The sequence below is a fragment of the Thamnophis sirtalis genome, unplaced genomic scaffold (assembly GCF_051295495.1).
Source record: "Thamnophis sirtalis isolate CommonGarterSnake01/CBP01778 unplaced genomic scaffold, rThaSir2_p1.2 scaffold_6, whole genome shotgun sequence".
Lineage (NCBI taxonomy): Eukaryota > Metazoa > Chordata > Lepidosauria > Squamata > Natricidae > Thamnophis > Thamnophis sirtalis.
Window position 1 is genome coordinate 53,171,532 of NW_028261386.1, and position 24,041 is coordinate 53,195,572.

The 24,041-nt window shown below is 35.6% G+C and overlaps 1 protein-coding gene across 1 annotated transcript in view; it reads left to right on the top strand.

The window, feature by feature from the left end:
• Positions 1 to 24,041, top strand: part of ALK (ALK receptor tyrosine kinase) — a 659,766-nt gene that overhangs the window by 141,693 nt on the left and 494,032 nt on the right. The window contains exon 2 of the mRNA XM_087718714.1: positions 21,711 to 21,830. Coding sequence (XP_087574840.1) covers positions 21,711 to 21,830 — 120 coding nt within the window. The remainder of the gene's footprint in view (positions 1 to 21,710; positions 21,831 to 24,041) is intronic.

The following is a 24,041-nucleotide window of genomic DNA, read 5'->3' on the forward strand; positions in this document are numbered from 1 at the left end:
ACAGGGCTAGAAGTCTACTGGACCATACTTTTCTCCAACCTTTCTCTTCCTTTGCCCATGATATAAAAAAGAATGAAAGTCTCCCTTTACTGGTTATACTACATCTTTTTTGTTCTGCAACTGTGAGAAAAGCAGTCTGATGAAATGACCTGATGAATATAACACAGCCCTTTGGATAGTGCAGTCCTATTTTAAGCAGAAAGTATGTGACATTTTTGAGACCTACAGTAATACCTGCTTTTCTTTGTGAGAAGGAAGTTAAGGAACAGTTCTGAGTTTTTCAGTAAGTGGTGAATTTTTAAAGGATGGGGAGCTTTAAGGAATATAAAAATCTGTTTTTTTTCTTACCGTTGTTAATTTTGTTTAACTTTACTAGATCTAACCAGAACCTGGAGTTTGAAAGTCAATACAGAATATAGAAGCTAGCCTTTTGTGAATCAGTTAGGAGATTAAAGTATTGGAATATAACTATGTAATATGATTTTAATACATTTCATCAATATTGCTTGGAACCCAGCCAACTGATATTATATTGGCAGAAATATGATTTAAATTACTGAAAGTTTTATTTATTTATTTATTTATTTAGCAAAGCATCTTCCTGAAATTTTGCCAAGCCATTAAGCCTTTTATTCATTAGAATGACTTCTGGCTTGGTTCCTTCTAGTTGCTCTAGCAGTTATTTTGGGTATTATGATTGGCTGGTTTAACACAATCAGGAATGTGGAATCCTTACGCTGTGGCAGCTTCAAGGTACTTATTGCATATAATGATTTTTGTTCCCCTGTTTGGTCTGTTCTGATATTGGTGTAGGATGTATTTTGCTACTCTAGTCTAGATGCAAGAAGAATAGGCTACTTCATTGCCATTGGAATTATGTCATAAGATAAATAAACATTTTGGGGGTTTTGATCAACCAACTGTGCCCCATCATTGATGTGGAAGGCGAAAGCCAACAATGAAGTGGATAACAAGACAGTACCAGAAAAGCTCCACATATGCTGGGAATAGATGAAAAAAAAACCTTTGAGGGCATACTTATGGAAGGGAGCCATTAGAATGCAGTATTGCTGACTAACTGCCACAGCCAGGAGTTCGATCTTGACCAGCTTAAGGTTAACTCAGCCTTCCATCCTTCTGAGGTTGGTAAAATGAGAATCCAGATTGTTGGGGGCAATATGCTGACATTTGTAAACTGCTCAGACTGTTGTAAAGCGGTATATAATTCTAAGTGCTATTGCTATGTAAGACATAGTGGTGTGATTTTCTCATTTCCTCTCATCTGTTAAGCATCACTACAATCTCTTAAATGATTTCCTGAAAAAATCCACAGCCAGTTTTGTTGGAAAGTGACTCAAAGTGGGAATGTTTTGCCTTCACTCAATTTTTTTCGTACAAAAGTTTAGGATCAGGTTTCCTTGGGGTACATTTTAGAGAATGTCAGAGAAAGAGGTTGTTTCTCTGATTTGTTATGCTCTGCCAAGAAAAATTAAGAACATAGCCTTATGATGGGAAACTAACTGATGCTACTGAAAAAATCTAGAACCCTGAGTGGGGTCTATTCTGGCTACTCACCATACCACCCATTGCGCATAATCACATTAACCTCTCCTCCTTGAAACTCACACCATCTTTACCTCCGGAAAGATCCCCACTATCACCATCCCCTATCTTAGAACAGTTACCTATTTTCACCTTTCCCATCTATACAACCAATTCCAATTCTGTTCTGACTAGAAATGCAGGGAATTATATGCACAGTTCCATCCTATAATGCACCCCTCCCACATACCCAAGCATTCTCCTACAAGGCTTGTTAATTTTGCATCACATTCCATTGTTGTCTTATTTGAAATCTGTTCATACATGCTGCAGATTTTATTACAATCAATAGATCAGGCATCAAGAACTAATAATCTAGACATAAATACAATACAACCCATGCTGTGAAACCATTTTTCTGTCAAGAAGTTTGTTCTTCATTTTAATAACCATTGACAGAAATTTAGCAACTAATAAAGCCACCCTTAGAATTTTATCTTCCAATTAATATTTAACTTAAAACTGATTAGTAATGCAATCAATATATTTGCAATCAGTTACTTTAGAAAGACTGCAGAAAAGAAAATATTTCCCAGATTTACTTCCTATTCATTAAATTAAAACATTCTCATAGATAGAGCAGTCCCAGTATCCCTTTCCTGTTTATGATATTCAGTCTTGTCCAACTAGTTTGAAAATGAATTTTACAAAAATTAACAGTATAACCAGCTGGTTAATAAGCATTATTATTTTTTAAAAAATGCTTTCAATATTAGATGAATAGGATTACCAAGCCAATATGGAAATCATAAAGGGAAATATCCCAAAGGGTTATCTTTATTAGTGCAATTGCAGAATTGCCCCATCTTATAGAGAAAGGAAGAGGGATAGCAGACAATCTGTTTGGGATAGTAATTTAGGCACTGGACTAGAAACTGAGAGAATTTCTATTCTTACCTTAGGCATAAAGCTAGCTGAGTGACCCTGGGCCAGTCACTCTCTCTAAACCTAGGAAGGAGGCAATGGCAAACCACTTCTAAAATATTGCTAAGAAATCTGCAGGAACTTGTCCAGGGCTTAATGCTGACTTAAAAGTGGAAAGCAGGCAGGCAAGAAAATGCAGTGATATCATCAGTCAAATGCTATTATTTACTTGTATCATGGCATTGTAAGTTCATAAGCTGTAGGTTTTGTGTGATTACATCATATGTATGTTCTTATTACCCCCTTCTCCCCTATTAGCTATGTTTATGATGGAATATACACATAGGGAAGCAGTGGAGAGGAGTCCTGGCAACATAGAATCTTCGCAGGTGGCTGAGAGAGGCCCACATTAAGATCCTGTGCAATTCAGAGTTTGGGTGAGGTTCTGCATAGCCACACCTTAGTTTCTCAGGATATATCTAGCAGGTTAGAAGGTTATAGATTTAGTTTGGCAAGATTCTGTCTACTAGATAGAAGGCTTGAACTCAGTTGGATTTTGCTGTGTCGTCCTTGGATTTGGATCTGACAGTGATGCATCCCACTGCTTGGCAGTCATTCCTTGTAAATCAGCAGAAAACTGTGGACTTTCTAAAACATTTTCAGGAAGATTTTCTACTCTTAGTGGAAAGATTAATGTAAACATTTATTGGTGGCTCTGAGTGTGCAAAAGTCAGGGTACCCTACAGAGAGTAAAATAGTGCTTTGAATGTACAGACATGCTGAGATGCTATTACATCTGTTGTAGTCCCTTTAATTCTACTTCTGCTTGTAGCAGCAGTGTAAAGACAGACACTCTGTCTCTGCCTCCTGTGGTCAGGTGGATTGAGCCTGGAGAACTAGTTCAGGAAATGTGCTGGTGAGAGCAATTTAGCTGTATTTCATTTTCTATATGCTTTCTCATTCCATCTTCATTTGCTGGCAGGCAGCTTGGGAAACACATGAAAACAAGTTTAAGATAACCCTGGAATCTGGATTCAGACATAACGTCAAGGCAACAATTTAGTTAGATATGGTTTATAAATTGTGGGTTATTGTTTAAATAGGGCATGACTAGCTTAGAGTTAAGTGTGAAGATGTTTGATAGCCTTGATTATCTCCATCTTCTTCCAGGTGCTCTGAAGTTTGTGAAGTGTGAAAGTTTTACTTCAAATTAGAACAAGCTTCCTCAAACCTGTCAGATTAATTTGGAACATTTAGAAATATTCTTTTTCTCCAAGGCATGAAATATGGGCACAACTATGATGACTATAACTGTATAATCAGTCATAAGATATACATTTTAAGAACCATGTTTTTAGACAATATTAGACTGATTTAATTTTATTACAAATACAGTATTAATTGAGTGTGAAAGCACTATTTTGGATAAAGAAGCTAGTTGCTAGGTTCATAAATGTTACTAAGTCATATATGATTTGTTTTTTTAGATTGCAGTTTGGAAATTATATAGTTTATTGTTAAATGGGATGAAACCAGTTATTTGTAATAAACTTAATAACTGTTATTAAGCAAAATGACATAGATCAATAAATGTTCAGATCAAAATTTTCAGAACCCTCCATTTAAGACTCTGTTTCCTTCATTTATGTCAAACAAGAATGATACCTACATTATCTCTTCTCAAACAGGACACCTTAAACAGATAAATACTCTATTGCTGCAGTTTCTCTTAGCCAGTTTTTTTCCCCTGTGAAAATGGGGGGGGGCACTGTGGACTGTGCCCTTCAGACCACAGATTTCATGTGCTCATTGACATTCTACGTTTTATTCATTTTGATTGAGAAGAGGACTGCACTAAACCTGTCTTGCTGGTATGCTAGTTTTCTACATGCACTAAATCTTGCTGTTGTTTTATGGAAAGCTATTCAGAAATGCAGTCATGGTTCTTTAAAAGATGATGATTTCTTTATTGCTTTTAACCACAACAACACACGAGTTCACAATAGATACAAACTTATGGTAAACTGCTCCAAACTTGATTGCAGAAAATACGACTTATGGTAACAGAGTTGTCAATGCCTGGAATGCACTACCTGACACTGTGGTTTCTTCCCAAACCCCCAAAACTTTAACCTTAGACTGTCTACTGTCGATCTCACTCAATTCCTAAGAGGTCTTTCAGGGGTGTGCATAAGCTGTCCTAATATTCCCCTGAATATGTATTCATTTCATGTGTTCATAATCATATTTATAATTATATCTGTTATCTAATTTGTATTTGATGAGATAAATAAATAAAAATAAATAAATAAAATAAGTATGGGTTTCAGGAGGAGATCTGAAAGCAGGGAAGGAAAAGGTTTAGAAATAGAATTATAGATTGAGAAGAGTATGGTAAGATCACCTCCTTAACATGACTGTTGTGCCCAGTGGTGGGTTGCAAATCCCGTTCCAACTGGTACGGTTGGAACAGGGCCGGAAGCATCCTCATGGATGTGTGCAGCATGTGTGCACATGCATGCAGCATACGCATGCCTTCAAGCGCCTTCATGATGCTCCAGCTGCTCCCCGGAGCTTCGCGCAGGCACTGTACGTGCCATGCACCTGCGCGGAAGTGCAAAAGCCTTTAAACTCTGGTAAGGGGTTCGGTGGGGCAGGGGAGCCCTCCGGAGCACCATACTGGAATGGTATCTGGTGCTCCGGGCTGGCTCCGGTATGTGCGTACTGGGGCATACCGCCTGCAACTCACCACTGGTTGTGCCCCAATAATTTTTCATGGACCGATTTTGTCATTTTGTAAATGAAGAGTTTCAGTATCTATTGAGCTCTCTTGACATTCACCTTGTACAACTTCTTGTAAAAGAGTTTTTCCCCCTGAAGAGATGTTTATATTTCATTTTTATTTAAAACATCTATATACCTTTCTCATTAATGCATAAAGACATTATAATTAAACCTCAGAGCAGCAGTTTCCAAATGTATTAGATTACAAGTCTCAGAATTACCAATCATTGATTATGCTGCTGGGAATTCTATGAATTATAGTTCTGATACATATGTAGATTACCAGACTGGAAGTGGCTATTATAAAACATTCAATGTGCTTCCTCAGACATCAGCAGACAAAATGCATTGATTTCAAAAAGTACTTTCAATATGAAGTATTTTGGAATTAGACTAGTTGTCATCTATTTTGGGGGGGACAAGATGGGGAGGTAGAAATGTTCCTAACATACATAGATTAGAAGAACTAGACACAAATTGGGAAAGCAAATAAGAATCACTATGGGATTAAGGTCTAACTTAATCTAAGTTTCAAAACAAGTGGTTAGTAACTGATAATAAGGTATATTCTTAAGACTGCTGAACTGAGTTTTTGAGCAAAATATCCTTGGACAGCAGATATGATTCTGAGATAGTAACACACACCTACACACAGACACACACATGTGATAGGATAAAGGAAAAAAATTGGAATAGCCCTGAGTACTGTTGTTGTTATTACTGAAGTTATGCATCCTGGGGTTACATACCCAGAGGAAAAAAAAGGTATATTTTTATTCTTCCTCATGCATCAATTTTTTTCCTGATTTGTTAATTATTGTACTGTTTGAAATTAAAAGCTGTCATTTCTGAAATGCATCTTCCTTGAAAGTACTTTAATATGTAACAAAAAAAGCTTCAAATTGAATTTAAAAGGAATTTTAAAATAGTGGTTGAAAGTGTGTGGCAAACTATAATACTTAAGAAAATGTATTTATTATAGAATAGATGCTTGGAAGGAAAGGGTTATATTCTGATGATAGAATTCAGTGTTTCTCTGTTTTTAGTACGGATCAGAAGGAATAGGTAGGTTTCAACCCATCTGTTATAGACTTTTTTTTTTAAAGCATTCCCAATTAGATAGACGCAGACTGAAGATGAGGAATAACATTTACAAATTTGTATCAGGGCTTCCTATTATCTCTGTCCTATATTCTGTTCTGTTATTTTGACAATTACAATGAACTTTATACTATGCATCTTACAATTACCTCTATACTTTATTACTATTATTTCTATATTATTATATGTCTTCTATACTATTACTATTATACATCAATGTTTTCTTTTTGCACAGCCTGTTCTGTCTTAATTTTTTCCCTGGAGTGGGAAAACACGTACATGTTTGGTGAAGAAGAGTGAATCTCCTCACTTCATAACAGTTGCCATCACTTTTATGTTGTATTGATTTTATTATAATTTATTTTATTATTGTGAGCTTCTAGAGTCCTTGAGAATCTGATAGCATACAAGTTTAATACATTATACTGCTCCTCCTCATTGATAAGTTTTTCATCCTGATATTGATTGAAACATTGTACCATCACATGCTGCCATAGTATAGTGTTATCAACACCTGTAAAGGCTATATATGAGCATGACACTTAGTTTTTCTATATTTCCCCCCTTTATTGAAAGAATTCCATCATGCTTCTTTATACATACATACATACATACATACATACATACATACATACATACATCATATATATATTGATCTGATGATATCTCAATAAATAAATATCTTATGAGGAATAAGCTGCTTTTGCCTTTTCAGCAGCAAAGTCAATTACAAAAACTTTAAAGAACTTTATTACTTTATATTCAATTATTTTAAGTATAGGTTTTAGATTTTTAAACAAATATGTTTAGAGTTTTTATATCTTTTAGGTTATTTAAATTATCCCCCCAGCAGGTAAATAATGGCCTCCAATTCCAATATCATGCCATGTAACAAATTGTATTATTTTATTTCCTGCCAATATACAAATTAGAATTGACAGAATAAATGTTTATTAAATAGATATTTGGGAGAAAATGTTGACTAGCCTAAAGAATATATAATTATAGTCTAAAGAGCAGCGAGAGTAACCACTTGCTAGAACAATGTAAACTAGAAGTTGATCATATGATTTTGCTACACATTGTAAGATCTTTCTGAGCTAGATTGATATATGCAAGAGATGACAGCTGCACAGTAAATTATTAACATTGCATAATGGGTTGGTGATGCAGGTTTTGATAATGACAGATACTCTCAATAATCTTTAGAAATTAAATAAAATATTGTGGTGTGGGAATAGGGCTGGGATTTTCTCTTTTCAGTTCACATGGATTTTTCATTAAGGCAAACATAAAATTTTGGCTTATATTTAAAGCTTCTTCCTTTTAAAGACTTACAATTCAGGTGAATTTGGGAAATATATGTAATTATGGAGGGGTAATATGATTTGAAAATTGTTACAAATGTTATTTATTAAACCATTATAAAATGATATGCATGTTTTTAATCTTATCTTTTAATACCAGCTATTCCTTGCTAATTTGGTCTACTCTATTAGTTATTGTTCCAATATACTTACCTTTGAACAGAACAAATAAGTAATTGAGTATTACATTCAGTTAAATTCTCTATAGAAATTATTATGCCTGCCATTTACTGGACATCTGGCTACAAGCCAAATTATGACCTATCTTTAACTTTCCCCTATTTTATAAGATTTAACCATGACAGCATATTAATTAACTAATTAATTAGTATGTTTAATAGATTGTCAGTGAGGACAGATTTGATTTGAAGATATGTGATTTAAAAGTCTAAGAGAGCTAACTCCATCAAACTGCTTTGAGTCTCTTTTTTCAAAAAAATCATTCATAGGCTATACCAAGGGAACATTATCATATCAAGGGAACATCATCTTCTGCCTCCTCCTCCTCCTCCTCCTCCTCCTCCTCCTCCTCCTCCTCCTCCTCCTCCTTCCCCAATAAAATAAAAATGAATCAAAATCTAATCTCTTCATAAATTAGTAATCCCTGGCTTGGTCTGTAATAGTTAATTAGCAGAAGCAGGTTGGTTTATTGAAAATTGGTGCTGCAAATAAAGATTGGCCATGCAGGAGAATGGCACAGAACAAAAACACTAAAACATTTAGGCTTCATTCATTGTGAAAACTTAAATACACCACTCTCATGCAGAATGTGAAATTAAAGTTTGACCCCAAATGGTGGTGGACTGCTCAAGTATGAGTGTGCTATTGAGAGTGCTAAGAGTTTGCCTGGTTGTGTTGACAAGGGTAGCACATAGGTATTTATTAAGCAAGTTAAGCAAATTAAGTTGAGTCTCATACCCAGATACATTAAAATATGAGAACTGGGATAGTAAATGAAGAGCAAATGGTCCTTACCACTCCAAAATAGCTCTGATAGGCAGAAAGTTTAATGAGATGATAAAACACTTTGGCCAACTACTCTAGATTAGCAACATAAATTTAGCAACATAAATTTACCCTGCTTCAGGGTATTTTGGCTAAAGCTTCATTGACTCAACACACCCTTTCAAAGCATTCTACAGCCCTAATTTTTTTAACATTGTTACAAAATGGAAGTATAGAAAATTTGCCATAAATTATGCTCTTTCTTGGTATCTGCTTGTCTGAATGCTGCCTACGCCTGTATGTTTAGACTCTGAAAAAATAGTGGTTCAGAACCATCGGGGGTGGGGGCAGTTATGTGAATAAGCTTCCACACTGCCACCTACACAGCAACTTAACACAGCAGCCTTATCCTTATATATAGGCTTTGGATTTGTGGATACATTTGGGATTCTTTTTAAAAAAAATAAGGTTCTTGAAATTTGAGTAATATTATCTTAGAGCTCAAAGGAGTATCCCCTAACTTGTAAGACAAAATGAATTGTCATTATGGTATCTTTCAAGTTCTCTCCCCTGCCCCACCATAAAAGGTCATAGCTGGTTAAGAAAGAATCCTATACCTATCAGTATACCATAAAGGCAGCATCTTTATGGGGTAACATTGAAAGTACCTTCAGCTGTGCAATGGGTGAGAGAAAAGGTAGCCATCTATGATTTAATATAAAAAAGAACAAGAATAACATATAGTTGCATAATAATTATACAAATATCTACACCTGTAGATGCATATTTAGAATTTACGAACATATTATAATATAAAAATTAACATTTACTGAGTACTACTGTAATGTAATGGGAGGTCTGTGGGTCTGTTAGCATCTCTGTGTTTTAATGACTCTAAATGAATTTTAAGTTTTCTCCTATTTTTTATTGTTTTTTATCCTGAAGTTAGCTTTGGCAGGTCATTCAAACCGAGAATGCTTTTAAATGGATGATGACTCTCTAGTCACCTTTAAAATAGAGGACCACCACTAAAAAGCAAGGGGCCTTCTAGTCATGTGAAAAATAAACAAATAAAGAATAAGAATTGGATGTCCAAGAAAGGCTACCTTTTCTCTTTTGGGGGATTCAACCAAAAATGTGGGGAAAGAATGTTATGGATAAAATTCCAGTATAACTAAGAGATTTTCTGATCCTTCTATCTCTTTCCTCTAACCTCTTTTTCAGCCTGTAAACAAAATGTTGAGGTAGCATAATTTTAATATCTACAATTTCTATTTGCAGCCAGTTTGTAGTTGGCTATGTAGGTAAAAATAAGCTTTTTCTTTGTTACTCAGGTATTTTATGGCATTCATTTCAGGAACATTTACAACACTTTCAGGAGAAATGCTTCTATGTATTTAAATTTCCCACAGCTGGAGTCAGAGAAGATATCTTTTAAACAAATCAGAAATATTGCAGTGAAAATAGACAATTTAAATATGCTGGAATCTTTCCCAGTCAAGGGAATTTGAACACAATGTTATTGTTTCTGCCAGGACAGCTGGAATTTAGATAGAAATAGAAATTTCATCCTTTTCCTCTTTCTTGGGGTAATGCAACTTTTCTGCAGAAAAGAAATGGCTAGTATTCCTTTTTCATCTTATGAGAAGAAACATCTTGCGAGCTCATTATCTTTTTTTGCATAGTATTTCTTAGCTTCAAGGCTTAATGCTACTAATAAATGGTATTAAACACACAAAAGGCATAAAATTCACAAGTACAGTATCCTACAGCCATTATAATTTGTTTCTATTGTGCAAACGTAATGCTTCAGAGCATTCTGTATTATTAGCTTTAATAGGCTGAACTTTTTCAGTTTCTAGAAATTAAACAGGTCAGAGAGAGCATTGCAGGCTTCCTGTCTTCACCAAGTAAATCTTGGTGGCTATATTTGGTAGCTCAGTCATTCATAGAAAATGCAAAGAATACTCATTTTGTTGGCTATTAAGCCACTTTTTCAGGCTTCTGGCTATATCTCATTCTCATGCCAATATGAGAGGCTTAATAAAACTGCTATGACCAGCAAGGTTGCAGGGAATGTTGCTGTAATTTGGCCAAATAAAGCAGATTTGTGTTTAGAACTTGCATGAAAAAAGATGTAAGAGGTTGAAGTCTTTATCAAACAGGGAGAGTTGTGATGTAATCCAATAATTATGTTAATATTTTATTCTGCATAATTATACTATTCCATTATGGGATAGGCAAATCTGTTAAAATCTATTTGACTCGATCCCTTTATAATTTTTAAAACAAAAAGGTTAGATCCCTTATTTACATAGTTGCCAAATTTGTGAAATGTTTTAATCATGAAATGTACTCCCCCACCCAGAACAACCCTAGAAAACTAGTGCAAAATCTATTGTAGCATACAGTATATCTCAAGATTCAGAATACAATTAAGAATGAGTCCTTTTGTTGCTGCTTGTGTCCCACCTGCATATCCATCAACAGTTTCTGACCACCTATCCATCCTGATATAAGAAGTGTCTCATCTTCCTTTATTTTTCTTCCAGGTTTATAGAGCAAAGCAAAACTAACATTTATTTAGGTGTGAAACAAACATATTATGAAGTATAATGCAGGCTGACATGATTATCTATATTATTTCACTTTAATTTTCATTTAGGAAGTTCAAGCTTCCTCTGTCAACGTTTAAGGTTGACTAAAGAGCACCAGTGCCACATAGATCAGTACTGTTTTTATTGTAAGCCTATAGTAACAAAAACTTGTACTTCACACGAATGTACTTTACCCCTCTTTTCCTTTATTTTTGTGTGAACTAGGGAGTGGTTTCTCTTGTTACATTCTTAGCCTGTACTCAGACCCCTTTTATCTGTCTGTTTCCTTGGGGTAGCTCTTCCTTCATCCTCCATATTGTCACATTTACAGAATTGTCAGTTAATTGTCCTTATTTATCTGTTGACATTCTAAGAAAATTTTTAATACTGCATTTTCACTTCAGTCCTCCACCTGTGGCTTGGGATGAAGAAGGAATGCAGCTTCTTTGCTATATGGGAAAAAATCCTTCTCAGCATCAAAAGTAACTCTAACCATAGCAGTAATCTAAACACAAATATGGAAAAACATTCATAGATTTCCCATTACATTTCCTTTGAGAATTCTCTATTCTTATCCAAGTGTCTTGCTTTTCCAGATTTAGTTATTTAAATATACTTATTAGATATTTGAATGTGTATATTTGCATTAAATATAAATATTATATGCCTAATGTGTTTTATGGTTAAAATACCATTGTGTATGAACATGAAATGGTTTGGAATCTAACCGGCACCTCTGATTTTGAGACAGTTTCATTCATTCAAAAAAAAATCTCCAGTTCTTGCTGTTTCTGTTTTGGAAGGTAAGTAATAAAAGCAGATGTTCATAAATGATCTTTCTTTTTCTGTTCCTTTTTTCTTAAATGTCTTGTTTCCATTGAATGGCTTTATGCAAACAATGATTAAGGCAATTCTGAACTAGTGACAAACCAGTGGTCAATTTCTTTTCTATCAGTAGCTACCATTTTTTTAAAAGTATGAATGAATTATTCATCAATTGTTACCACAGAATCTGAGGTTGCTAATGTTTCCCTTTAAAAAAAAGCATGCACACCAATATTGCATATTCAATCAATATTATCTGTCATTTTTCCAAAGCATGACCTGTTTAAAAAATGTCACATCATCATCTGATTTCATGTATTAATTGCTATTCATATGGGCGTTCTTTTCAACAAGAATTTAATACAATTTTTCTGACACTCATAAAAGTGTTTATTTGGACTCCATGAAGCTTTCTGAGTTTGACATAAAATCATTCTAACATACTTCATTTAACATGTTTTCTGGCCAGAAAAAAAATGAAAAAGGTTTGTAATGGATAGTAATTAAAAATTGGGGGGGAGGGAAATATAGAGAAGAATATTGATTCAAAGCTGGGCACTGATGGGTATGGCCAAACTTTATGAGTTTAACATTATCAGAATAATTTGGGCACTTTTCTGCTCATTCATTACAAATGAAAATAAAAATAGATTTAATTCTGATATGAGTAATGTTTAAAAATATTTAATTTGGATTTAATTTTATTTGAATAACAAATGTTGGGTTTTTCTTTGTTTTGTCAATTAATGCCAAATTTATACTGAACCCAACAGGCAGCTAATATGTTTATCAGAGAACAAACTACAGACAGATACAATACGTAATGTCAGAAAGCCCTAGAACAGTGTTTCTCAACCTTGGCAACTTGAAGATGTCAGGACTTCAACTCCCAGAATTCCCCAGCCAGCATTTGCCCTAGAATTTTCTTTCTTTTTTACACAAATCATTGCATCATGACAAATCTTGGTGAACCATTGTTAGATTCAGGGGTTGGGCAACATAGTACCTACCAAGACCAAAGCCTATTTGACATTCTCAATAGCTGTGGGACTCTAAAATTAAATTTTTTGTTTAAGATCATTAAAATTAATATCATATTGCATAATTTCCAAATTCTGCAAGGGTTTTTTATGTTGTTTTCTCTTGAGAATTGAGAAAAATAGCATCTTATAAGATTTTAGTCTTTTTAAAGTATAGTTGTTAGAGTCTTGGACTTTGGCTAAAGGCTTTGGAGAAAAATAGTGTTTGCAGAGACTGATCACCAGAACATTAGGACTAAACTAGTGTTCTGCTGTGAACTGACACCCATTCTAGCCTTTTTTTCTGTCAACACTCCCATGATACTATTACCTAAATGTTCTAGAGCTCTGGGCCATTTAGTTTGATTATGAAAGTTCAGTTATTCAATTTGTACCTTGCTCAGTCAGACTAGACTCTTGACAGTTCATACAAGCAAAAGTATATTCAACAATATAACTCAAATACCCATGAAAAATAAAATGAGAAAAATAGAAGCATTTATTTATGTTGCAAATTTATATGGCCAGTCATCTTAGTCAAATAGCTCTGGGTGGTTAACAAAGCATAGCAATAATATATTAAAAATTAATAGTAACTGTAATCTCATCACTGGGTGGCATGTGCTCACTCTTGGTAAGCTTCTGGAAGATTTTGATATTTAAGAGCTTTCAGAAAATTAATAACAGTTTCTGACTTTATCAGTCCCACAAGGTAGTTCTCTCTCTGTCTGTCTGTCTGTCTGTCTGTCTACCTATCTACCTATCTACCTATCTACCTATCTACCTATCTACCTATCTACCTATCTACCTATCTACCTATCTACCTATCTACCTATCTACCTATCTACCTATCTACCTATCTACCTATCTACCTACCTACCTACCTACCTACCTATCTATCTATCATCTATCATCTATCATCTATCTATCCATCTCTATGAAGACAAAAATACATGTCCCAGGATAATGTTACAGGAGCCTGGGTCGATATGACTCTGGGCCAGACACTGGGACCAGAGATTTAGTCATTTGAGCTTTCGAATGCATGCTGGAACCCATCCTCAGGGAACTTCTCTCTACCAGAATGTATGTATGTATGTATGTATGTTTGTATCTATCTATCTATCTATCTATCTATCTATCTATCTATCTATCTATCTATCTATCTATCTACCTACCTACCTACCTACCTACCTACCTACCTACCTACCTACCTATCAATCATCTACTTTGCGATAACCTTGCAAGTTAAGATCCTAGCCAAACTATTTTTTTGAGCTAAGTAGAAGCTTGTCATCATATGTACATTTACTTATACACACTGTCATATGCATATCAAAGTTGAACAGTCTTTGTCACTTGCATGCAGAACGATGCTCAGTTGTAGTAATTGCATTTCCAGCAAGGGAAGACAGAGTGAAATTAAAGGTAGAGTTTTCCTGAGGCAAAAACAAAAGGTGTTCAAGCAATCCTATTCTTCGTAACTATCAGAACCACACCTCATTCTTTTAAGCAGGCTGTTCAGCACCTCTCAGCAGCAATGAATCAGGTATCATTTGCACAATGCTTCAGCGAAAAGATCTCAGCAATGGATTTGTACAGCATACTAAGGAAGTAGATCTGGGTCAGGCAAAATCATAGCGAAACCAAATGAAATATGGCCCATAGATACTATTAAAGATCCATATGGAAATTACAGGTTTTCATTTCTGTTACACAAGCAGAAAAACCTGGATATCTGACCTAATAAAAAGATACTTGTAATTCAGCTTTTTTGAAATATATTATATCTGCAGAAATTCTACAGTTCTATTTCTACAGCCATTCTTGGAATCATCTATGTGGAAAATGAATATAGAAATACAGAAATACATCTAATTCAGATCTGTGGCTTTTATTTAAAAAACTATGTGACAGTAATTTTATTATATATTTTATGGATGAATGGATCAGAATTCCTATAAAACAACAGCACTTAGATTTAGAATACATACTGCCCCATAGTATTTTACAACATTCTCTGGGTGGTTTACAATGTTAGCATATTGCCTCCCACAATCTGGGTCCTCATTTTACTAACCTCAGAATGATAGAAGGCTGACTTAACATTGAGCCCATCAGGATTCAACTTCAGGCTGTGGTCAGAGTTAGCCTGCAATACTGAATTCTAACCTCTGGAACACCAGGGCTCCTAAATACCCTATTAATGTGATACAAAAAATATAGTTCAATACTTTGAAGTATGCCAGACTGGGAAAGACTGATCCAGAACTTTTAAGTCTTCATTCTGTTAAGACTGAGGCAAGATGCTAGACCTGATCTTCACATAGTTAATTGAGTATTTAATTGATTATATGTTATTAATTTGTCCTCCACGATGATCTGTCCCCAACCTTGCCTTTCATATCATCCAATGATGCCACCATCATCATTGTAAATGAATTTAGCTACTTGCTTTTGGGTGTTATCTTTTCTTTTTCCTTCCTTTCCTTCCTTCCCAGATTGTAGACGTCTCAAGGTAATTGGGTCTTTGTATAATGTATCCAGAGTATGATAATTTGAGCCTGGTTATTTTTGCCTAAAGTTGGAATTCTGGATTGATTTATTTAGTGATCCATTTGCTCATTTTCTTGGTTTTCCATCAATCTTAAAACCCCAAAGTTCAAAAATACCAACCCTCTTTTTATCCCGCTTCTTCAATAGAGTATCATTGGGAAATCTCATTATCTCATAATTCTGATCTTTGTATGTATAGATATATCACTTTATCTGAATATCTTTCCCAAGGCATTTATTGCTACCCTGCCAAGTACTATACTGTGGCATATATTTTACTGCTGTTACCTTTCTTGTTCACAGCCAGTCCTAAAAGGTACATGCTATCCTATAAGACATGATTAATATCCTGAGCTATTTTTACAGGAAAGTGGTAGAAAGTGCTGAGAAAGTGAACCATTACTAAAAGCCAGTAAAATACCATGTGGATCATAGGACAAAGATATGATTGCATGTATCAGTTTTATGTCTTTATAAAGGCCAGCATTCCATTGTTAATGAAAGACATAGCAAATAATTTGTTCATATTTTCAACTTTTTATCTCACTTTTATTACTTTAAAATAACTCAAAGCACTGGACTCCTTTGTCCTCCTATTTTAACTCAATCTAGTGAGATACATGGGACTGAAGGTTACCCAGCCAGCTTGCTGGAAGAAGCCCTGCATATAAGAGAAATATTGTAATCCACTTTTCCCTTTGAGAAATAGAAAATTAACCAAAATTAAATTAGAGATATAAAGATCAGTCTAAATCTTGTATATCAATACTCCAGGCTGCTTTTTTTTAAAAAATATTGTTATTTACAAAATTGAATTACAAAAGATTAACATAAATTTTTATTTTTATTTAAAACCAGAGATGTTAATAGAGTCTATTTAAATCTGCCAAAACAGTTTCAATATCTACCAAAAGATTTAGTAGATATCACATCACTTTCATAGAAATCCATAGTAATTTTATTTTACATTCATGGATATTTTCCTTCTATAAATTACAAAACTCCCATTTTTTTATTGTTCTGAGAAGCCAATGGAGAGAGCAACACCAACATGTTTTCATGCTTGTTTTAGTTCTTCTGGCATTCAAGCCTGGGAGAAGCAGGTACATATATCACAGAGAAAAACAGAAACTGTTAACAGTACATGGATGCAACCAACCAAAAACTTATAAAGCCTGCAGACTGATTAATTGAAGTAACATAGCAATATAATCATGCTAACAAGAGCCAAGGTGGCGCAGTGGTTAAATGCAGCACTGCAGGCTACTGCTAGATCAGCAGTTCAGCGGTTCAAATCTCACCGGCTCAGGGTTGACTCAGCCTTCCATCCTTCCGAGGTGGGTAAAATGAGGACCCAGATTGTTGGGGGCAATATGCTGACTCTCTGTAAACCGCTTAGAGAGGGCTGAAAGCCCTATGAAGCAGTATATAAGTCTACTGTTATTGCTATGTTTTCAATGCTTTCTCATGCTAGTCTTTGATGTTAAAAAACAGGATTGGTTCTTACTTATAACAAAAATGATATTGCTATACAAAATTAATTTAAATTTATAAAGAATTTCCATATTGTCTCCAAGATTTGCTATGGCTTAGCCAACTCTTGACTGTTAAAAAGTATGCTCTCATTCTATGGGAATGAAAGCAATTGGCAACTGTTTTTCTGGAACTGAACAGCAAGAGACACAGCAACAGAAGAATAGTCAAATGGAAAGACACAAGGTAGCTTGCAGCTGAGGGGGAATATTTTGCCAGCTGTTGTCAATGTTTCTTATGAGTGAAATTTATTTGCATATTGGAAGAATGTTTCTCCTTTAATTTGCAGACCCGTGAGATCTGGAACACTGGGAAGTGGTGTATGTGATAGAGAGAGAGAGAGAGAGAGAGAGAGAGAGTGAGAGAGGGGGTGAGAGAGAGAGGGAGGGAGGGAGAGGGATTTGTTTTCTCTACTTGCAAGGCTGCTCACAGCTTCTGTTTCCTCTATGTGGCACTACTTGGGAGAAGCAAGATAGAACCCCTCTCCGTTGCAAAGCAACCAAGACTACGATCTCACATACTGGATTATGTCAAAAAATGTATAGGCCACTGAAAATAGTATAATGAAAAGGATTTTGAATACAAATGTTCCTATTTTTCATTGCATTATTCAACGATAATGGGTTTTAAAATATAAACCATACTGTGAGGGAGTGTCAACCCACTTCTCTGACAAGTTGCAGTCCTACCTCTACTTGTCTCAATGCAAGCAGTTTCACATTTTTTTTTTCATGAAAGAACATAAAATATTGTCAAACACTGTGGATAAAAATTTAGATGAGCATAATCTGGGAAGATGACTGAAGTAGACCCAAACATAAGTCTCTCCATAATATTGTCTATCTAATTGTTCATATTTGGTTCTGGACCATTAATATTTCACTGATATATCTCACTGCTAGGGCAGCAAATATCAGCATTTTGTCAAATACCTTTTAAAGTATCATCCTCTTTTGAATACTGTTAAAATTAAATAATAAGTTCCTTAAGCCACATAAATCTTTGTGTCTGGTGGTATCCTGCCAGTTTAACAACCGGTTCGGTGATCGCGCGCTGTGATTTTTTTCAAACTTCATCAGATTTGGATATGTAAATGCTTCCATCATTGAGAGCCATTCTGGGATTCTCAAATAGATCTTAGTTTTATCTCCCCCCCCCCAATACAGATAATACTGAATTTCTTATGTAGCAATTTTGAAAGTATCTGTGAATTTTATTCTTTTCATACGGTAAGAAGGTGTGCCATCCCAGTTGTAAATCATACCCTTCTAAATATAGCAGTCTCTTGTGTCTGAGGGTTATCCATTATTTTGCCCATATTATAACACATACTTGGTAATATAAGAGCCAATCTGGTAGTACCTTGATTAATCTGACCAAGCATGGGTATGCACCAATGTTTGGGTCTCCATTGTGATAATAAGGAAGGAAACTTTGTTTATTTTTCCCTCACTGTGCCAGCAGACTATTGTTTAAGCAAGAAGTAAGAAACGTTCTGGAGTCAAATTTTATTCCTTGAAAATATCATTTCAGCTACAGAGATACTGCTCAGAGTTTTGTAAACTCCATTAAAAGTAACTTATATTTTGTGCTGTATATTCCCGAATGAGCATGTGGAGAGCAAGAATATTATTTCTGATACTGGCAGCTATATTGCATTATCTAGATTGATGCATATTTATATCTATTAACTATGCTGACATAGTTTAATATATTCGAATTATATCTGGGTTTTGTATGTTTCATTAATTGGTATGAATGAAAGTTTCCTACTGAGAATTTTATTTGCCACTGAATATCTGAACAAATGTTTCTATATGCATGAAAGATTGATTGTGGCATCCATCTCATACTCTACACCGGCATATAACTGGCATTTCAGTATTTTATAGATTTCAATTTTTATCAGATAAAAATGAATAAGATGATTTTCCTTGTCTGCAATACTAATGCTTACATGGTGCTTGAGAACAAAGTTTGTAAGATATAATCAATATATTTTGTGAAAACATATTGTGAAAACATTACTACAGTATATTAACACTAAGACTCAAACTACATAATATGCTAATTGATTTGATATTTAATTAGAATAATATTCTTACCTGAGTTTAATTAGACTAAGGGCACTTCTTCCCCCCTCAGGAACATGTTCTGATGGTGGTGTCTTCTCTTTGTCCATTCTCACAACATTTAATACTCAGTCAATCATCATGTCCTTTAACTGGCCAATTGGACAGTACCCAAATCAGCCAGCCAGTCCTCTGCCCCCATTCTAATTGTTACCTTACTGCCTTTACTGCCCTTGAAGAGTATCCGGCGACTTCAGCTGGTCCAGAATGCGGCCGCGCGAGTGATCGTAGGTGCACCTCGCTTCACCCACGTAACACCTATCCTCCGCGAGCTGCACTGGCTACCTGTTGCTCTCCGGGTGCGCTTCAAGGTGCTACTTGTCACCTACAAAGCCCTTCATGGTATTGGGTCTGGGTACTTGAGAGACCGCCTACTGCCAATTACCTCCACCAGACCGATCCGATCGCATAGATTAGGCCTCCTCCGAATTCCATCAACGAGCCAATGCCATCTGGCAACTACCCGGAGGAGAGCCTTCTCAGTGGCTGCTCTGACCCTCTGGAACGAACTCCCCGTGGAGATTCGTACCCTCACCACCCTCCAGACCTTCCGCACTGCCCTTAAAATCTGGCTGTCCCAGCAGGCCTGGGGCTAAAGACCCTAACCCCACCCGAATGGTATGAGTGTTGTGTTCTCTTTTAACAATGTATTGTTTTATGTTCATAACTTGTTTTGTGCTCCCCTTCCCCTAACTTGTGAGCCGCCCTGAGTCCCCTTAGGGAAAAGGGCGGCATACAAATAAATAAACTATAAACTATAAACTATTTTGAATTATTTGAAACAGAAATAAAGATGATTATTGGGGGCAGGACGTTAAGAAATCCACCCCTGCTCAGTTTAGTAATGAAGCAAGAATTCTCAGCAAAGAAGATGCCTTCCATGCAACTTTAGTGACTAACTTCACTGCATTTCCTTCTATGCTAGAACTGAGCCAGAAATCCATTAGTGTAGTTCTAGGAAGTCTGTGGAGAGGCATCCTAAGAGCTCAAGATTACAGCTCAGCACAAACAAAGGGAATGGAAAGGACCTATCTTTTTACCAGCAAGAAAGTCTGATGCAGTGATTAAAAATGGGTTTCAAATAAGCCAAGAAAAAACCCCAATGAAACAAAGAAACAAATACAACTATTTACTTCTATTGATGTTGGCAGTCCTAAAGATGTTTAATTAGTGAATGAAGTCAATGACTTTTTGGTCCATTTAAGGTGTTTATTACTCTGCATTTATAATGACATAGCATATTGACCTTGCAGAGTCAAGCTTTGATGTGTGTGTGTAGAAAGAGTCCATCTAAAATGCTTACAATTAATATTATCATATAATAAAGCTGTTTAGCCAATCAGGCTTAGTTATGTGTTTCTGTTATAAAGGACAATAAGTCAATTTTCCTATTTGGTCTGTTTATATAGATAGTCTTCAGTTGGTTGAAAAGCTGAAGGAAATTAATCTTATTCAGAATAATGCTTGTGAATAGGATACAAAAACCAAGAAAGGAAAAAGGCATTTCAGTTCTTATTCAGTTCTTATTCCAATTTACTGAGATGATTGTATCATGAAGTCATTAGATGGTAGCTCTTCTAGTTTTGAAGGGTTTTTTTTCATTTATCTTTAAGAGCAGTGACTTTTTTTATTAAAAAACCTCTTGTTTTTCCCCTCAAAGCTTTCATGTATTTGTACTTGATTAAACCAGTAAATGTCTTATAATCACTATGCCTGCCACCTGTTCATTTCTGGAAACCACATCAGTGGTGTGATTCATTTTTTTTTACTACTGGTTCTGTGGGCATGGATTAGTGGATATGGTGTGGCTTGGTGGGCGTGGCTTGGTGGACATAGCGAGGGAAGGATACTGTAAAATCTCCATTCCCTCCCACTCCAGGGAAAAGTTACTGCAAAATCCCCATTTCCTCCCGATCAGCTGGGAGTTGGGAAGCACTGAATTGATGGGGGCGGGGCCAGTCAGAGGTGATATTTACCAGTTCCCCGAACTACTCAATATTTCTGCTACCGGTTCTCCAGAACTCTGGACCACATCTATATCTTCTTAAGAACTTTAAATGTATAGGGAAATTAGGATTAGGTAATTAATAGATGTCACTCAATATGCTGAAGAGTTTTTCTTTATATATGCATACACTGATGATCAGTTGCTATCACTTCAATGCTTATCCTTAATGCTATTCACACGAATAATTTGTCCAAACAGGTAGAATAGAAACTGTGCTATACAACTGTATATAAGAAATTTTGATTTAAACTACTAAATAATGTCAATTAATCATTATTAATAGTTACTTTAGGTAGATGCTTACTCTGCAAGGTAAAGCTGAAACATGTTTTCCCTGTATTATTTTTTGCATCACAATCTTCTGCTTTTACTGACAGATATCAGCATATCAGAATCGCCAACAAACAGTCCCCCACATTCTTTGGATTTCACTGCCTGGAACTTGTCCTGGGTGATGAAAGATTCCTTTCCTTCATTCATTCCAAGAGGCCGGCACTGTAAGTACACTATTCTATTTTCCCGTTTATTTTATTTATATGCCACCCATCTCTCTTTGCAAAGCTGACTCCTTGGAACTGATAACTGATGGCCAGAGTTGAAGAGTCCAGTGATACAGGTGGTCGCCCCCCCCCCCAAAAAAAAGTATCACAGAAACATTAATAATTTTAGGTGAGTTTTCAGTGCATTGTTAACTAAAGCTTGATATTACTTTTGTGTGTGTGAAAACAATATGAAACACTATATTTTATTTGTTTTTAATGGCTTTTTTCAGTCACTTTCTTAAACTTTTGAAAGCCATGGAAAGATAATTATAGATTAAACATTACATTCTGGGAATCCTCATAGTTCATCATTTGCAAGAAAGAAAGTGGCTTATCTTGAAAACAACAAGAAATATATAGAGTAAAACTGGGTTCCATTCAGTTGTTAATACAGATGTGCAAAGCACTGAAAGCAAAAAAGGTGCCTAGGCATATGAGAAAACCTAGCAATTGAACTTGCAGAAACTACTTGGGATATCTCTCTAATATTTGGAACCTTTCAAAGGATGTGGCTGCTTCATGCCTACAAAAAAGATACTTTTCAAACCATCCTTCACCTTCTTTGCACAGGCCTAGTTCTTAAGCCCCTGAAAAATGGATATAGGCAAAACTCATTACACGAGGGTCACTGCTTTTTCATTATAAAACATGTGAGTTGAGTAAGTTTTTAGTAAGTATTAGCTATTGTCAATGATTCTGGCTATTTCACTTGAATTTACCGTATATGTGTCAGGAAAAGTGATATTAGCAAACTTGTTATTGTTTTCTGACATGCTACTAAATGTATGAGTCATAGGACTATTGAACATAGTGATTCATTTTGCTTCATTTGAGGGATTTGCCAAATGCAGACCAGTTGATTTCTGGAGTCATTACTCTCTTCAGAAGAGGTGTTGGTTGGAAGAGGGAGAGATTTGATGGAGACAGGAGATCACCTTATTTTGATTGGTAAAGCGGTCAATGCTTTGTATATGGTGTTTTCTTTAAAAAAAAAGCCCCAGCCAACATTTTAAACAGCCTCTCTACTCTTTGGCAAAAGAAAAAAAAATGCTAGTTAATAATAGGAGTGAAATTGAGGGCAGAGGGCAGAAATTGAAAAAAAAAACAGAATCATAGATTCTAAAAATCAGAAGTGGCTATTTAAGCCTTTGTATTCAGTTCAGTCTTTCTAAGTCCTGTTCAATGCAGAAATCCAAATGAAACATCCCCAGTCCATCTAGTCTGTGTTTGAATACAACCATAAAATCCACACATTCCCCCCAAATTCCCAACAAAATGAAGGAGTCCTGTTCTCATTGGGTCACCTTTAAAATCACCCTACCTCCATAAACAAGAGGAATTTAGAGAAAGGCTAAAAGTAATATATGGCACACTATGACTTTCTACTGGGAAAAGAACATTGCAGTGGGGACCCCCCGTTTTTGCTACATATGAACAAGGTATTTTATTTATTTAACGTATTTACATAGCCACCCATCTCAAAGATTTATGACTCTGGGTGGCATTCAATAAAAAAGAGAATAATAAAAACTGTTAACACACAAAGTTATTAATAATGGAATAGCAGAGAGAGTTATTGTAATGATGAATAAAGCCATATCATGAATTCATCACTAGCTTGAGATGCCCAACCACATAACCATGTTTTGAGGGACTTCCTGAAGTATATTGGGCATGGAGCCAGTTCTCCTCAGGAGGAATGATGTCCTATAGTGGGGGCAGTGGGGGTGCCATGGCAGAAAAGATGTCTCCTTGGTTCTACCAGATTAACTTCTTTAGTGGATGTGACCTGCAGCACACCAAATCTGTTGGGCTTAATGGGATGGGCAGATGTAATTGTGTGAAGGCGATAATCACATTCCTTTATTTGCCAGGAGCTGAAAGATGTATTTGGGAATCATCAGCACAGTGATACTACCATAACCATGGTGCTGGTTGAGATTCATGACATGAAGATGTAAAAAGGAGAGTAGAAAGCAATGATCTCTGCAAAACTCACAAAGTAGGAGGCAAAGGTGGATTCTCTGTCCTCTTCAGTTACCACCAAAGGCAGCTGATGGTGGAGAAAGGAAGAGAACCAGTATAATACAGTACACTCCATCCCTAATCCTCAGAGCTAGTCCACAAGGATACTGTGGTCATTGGTATCAAAGGCTACTAAGAGGT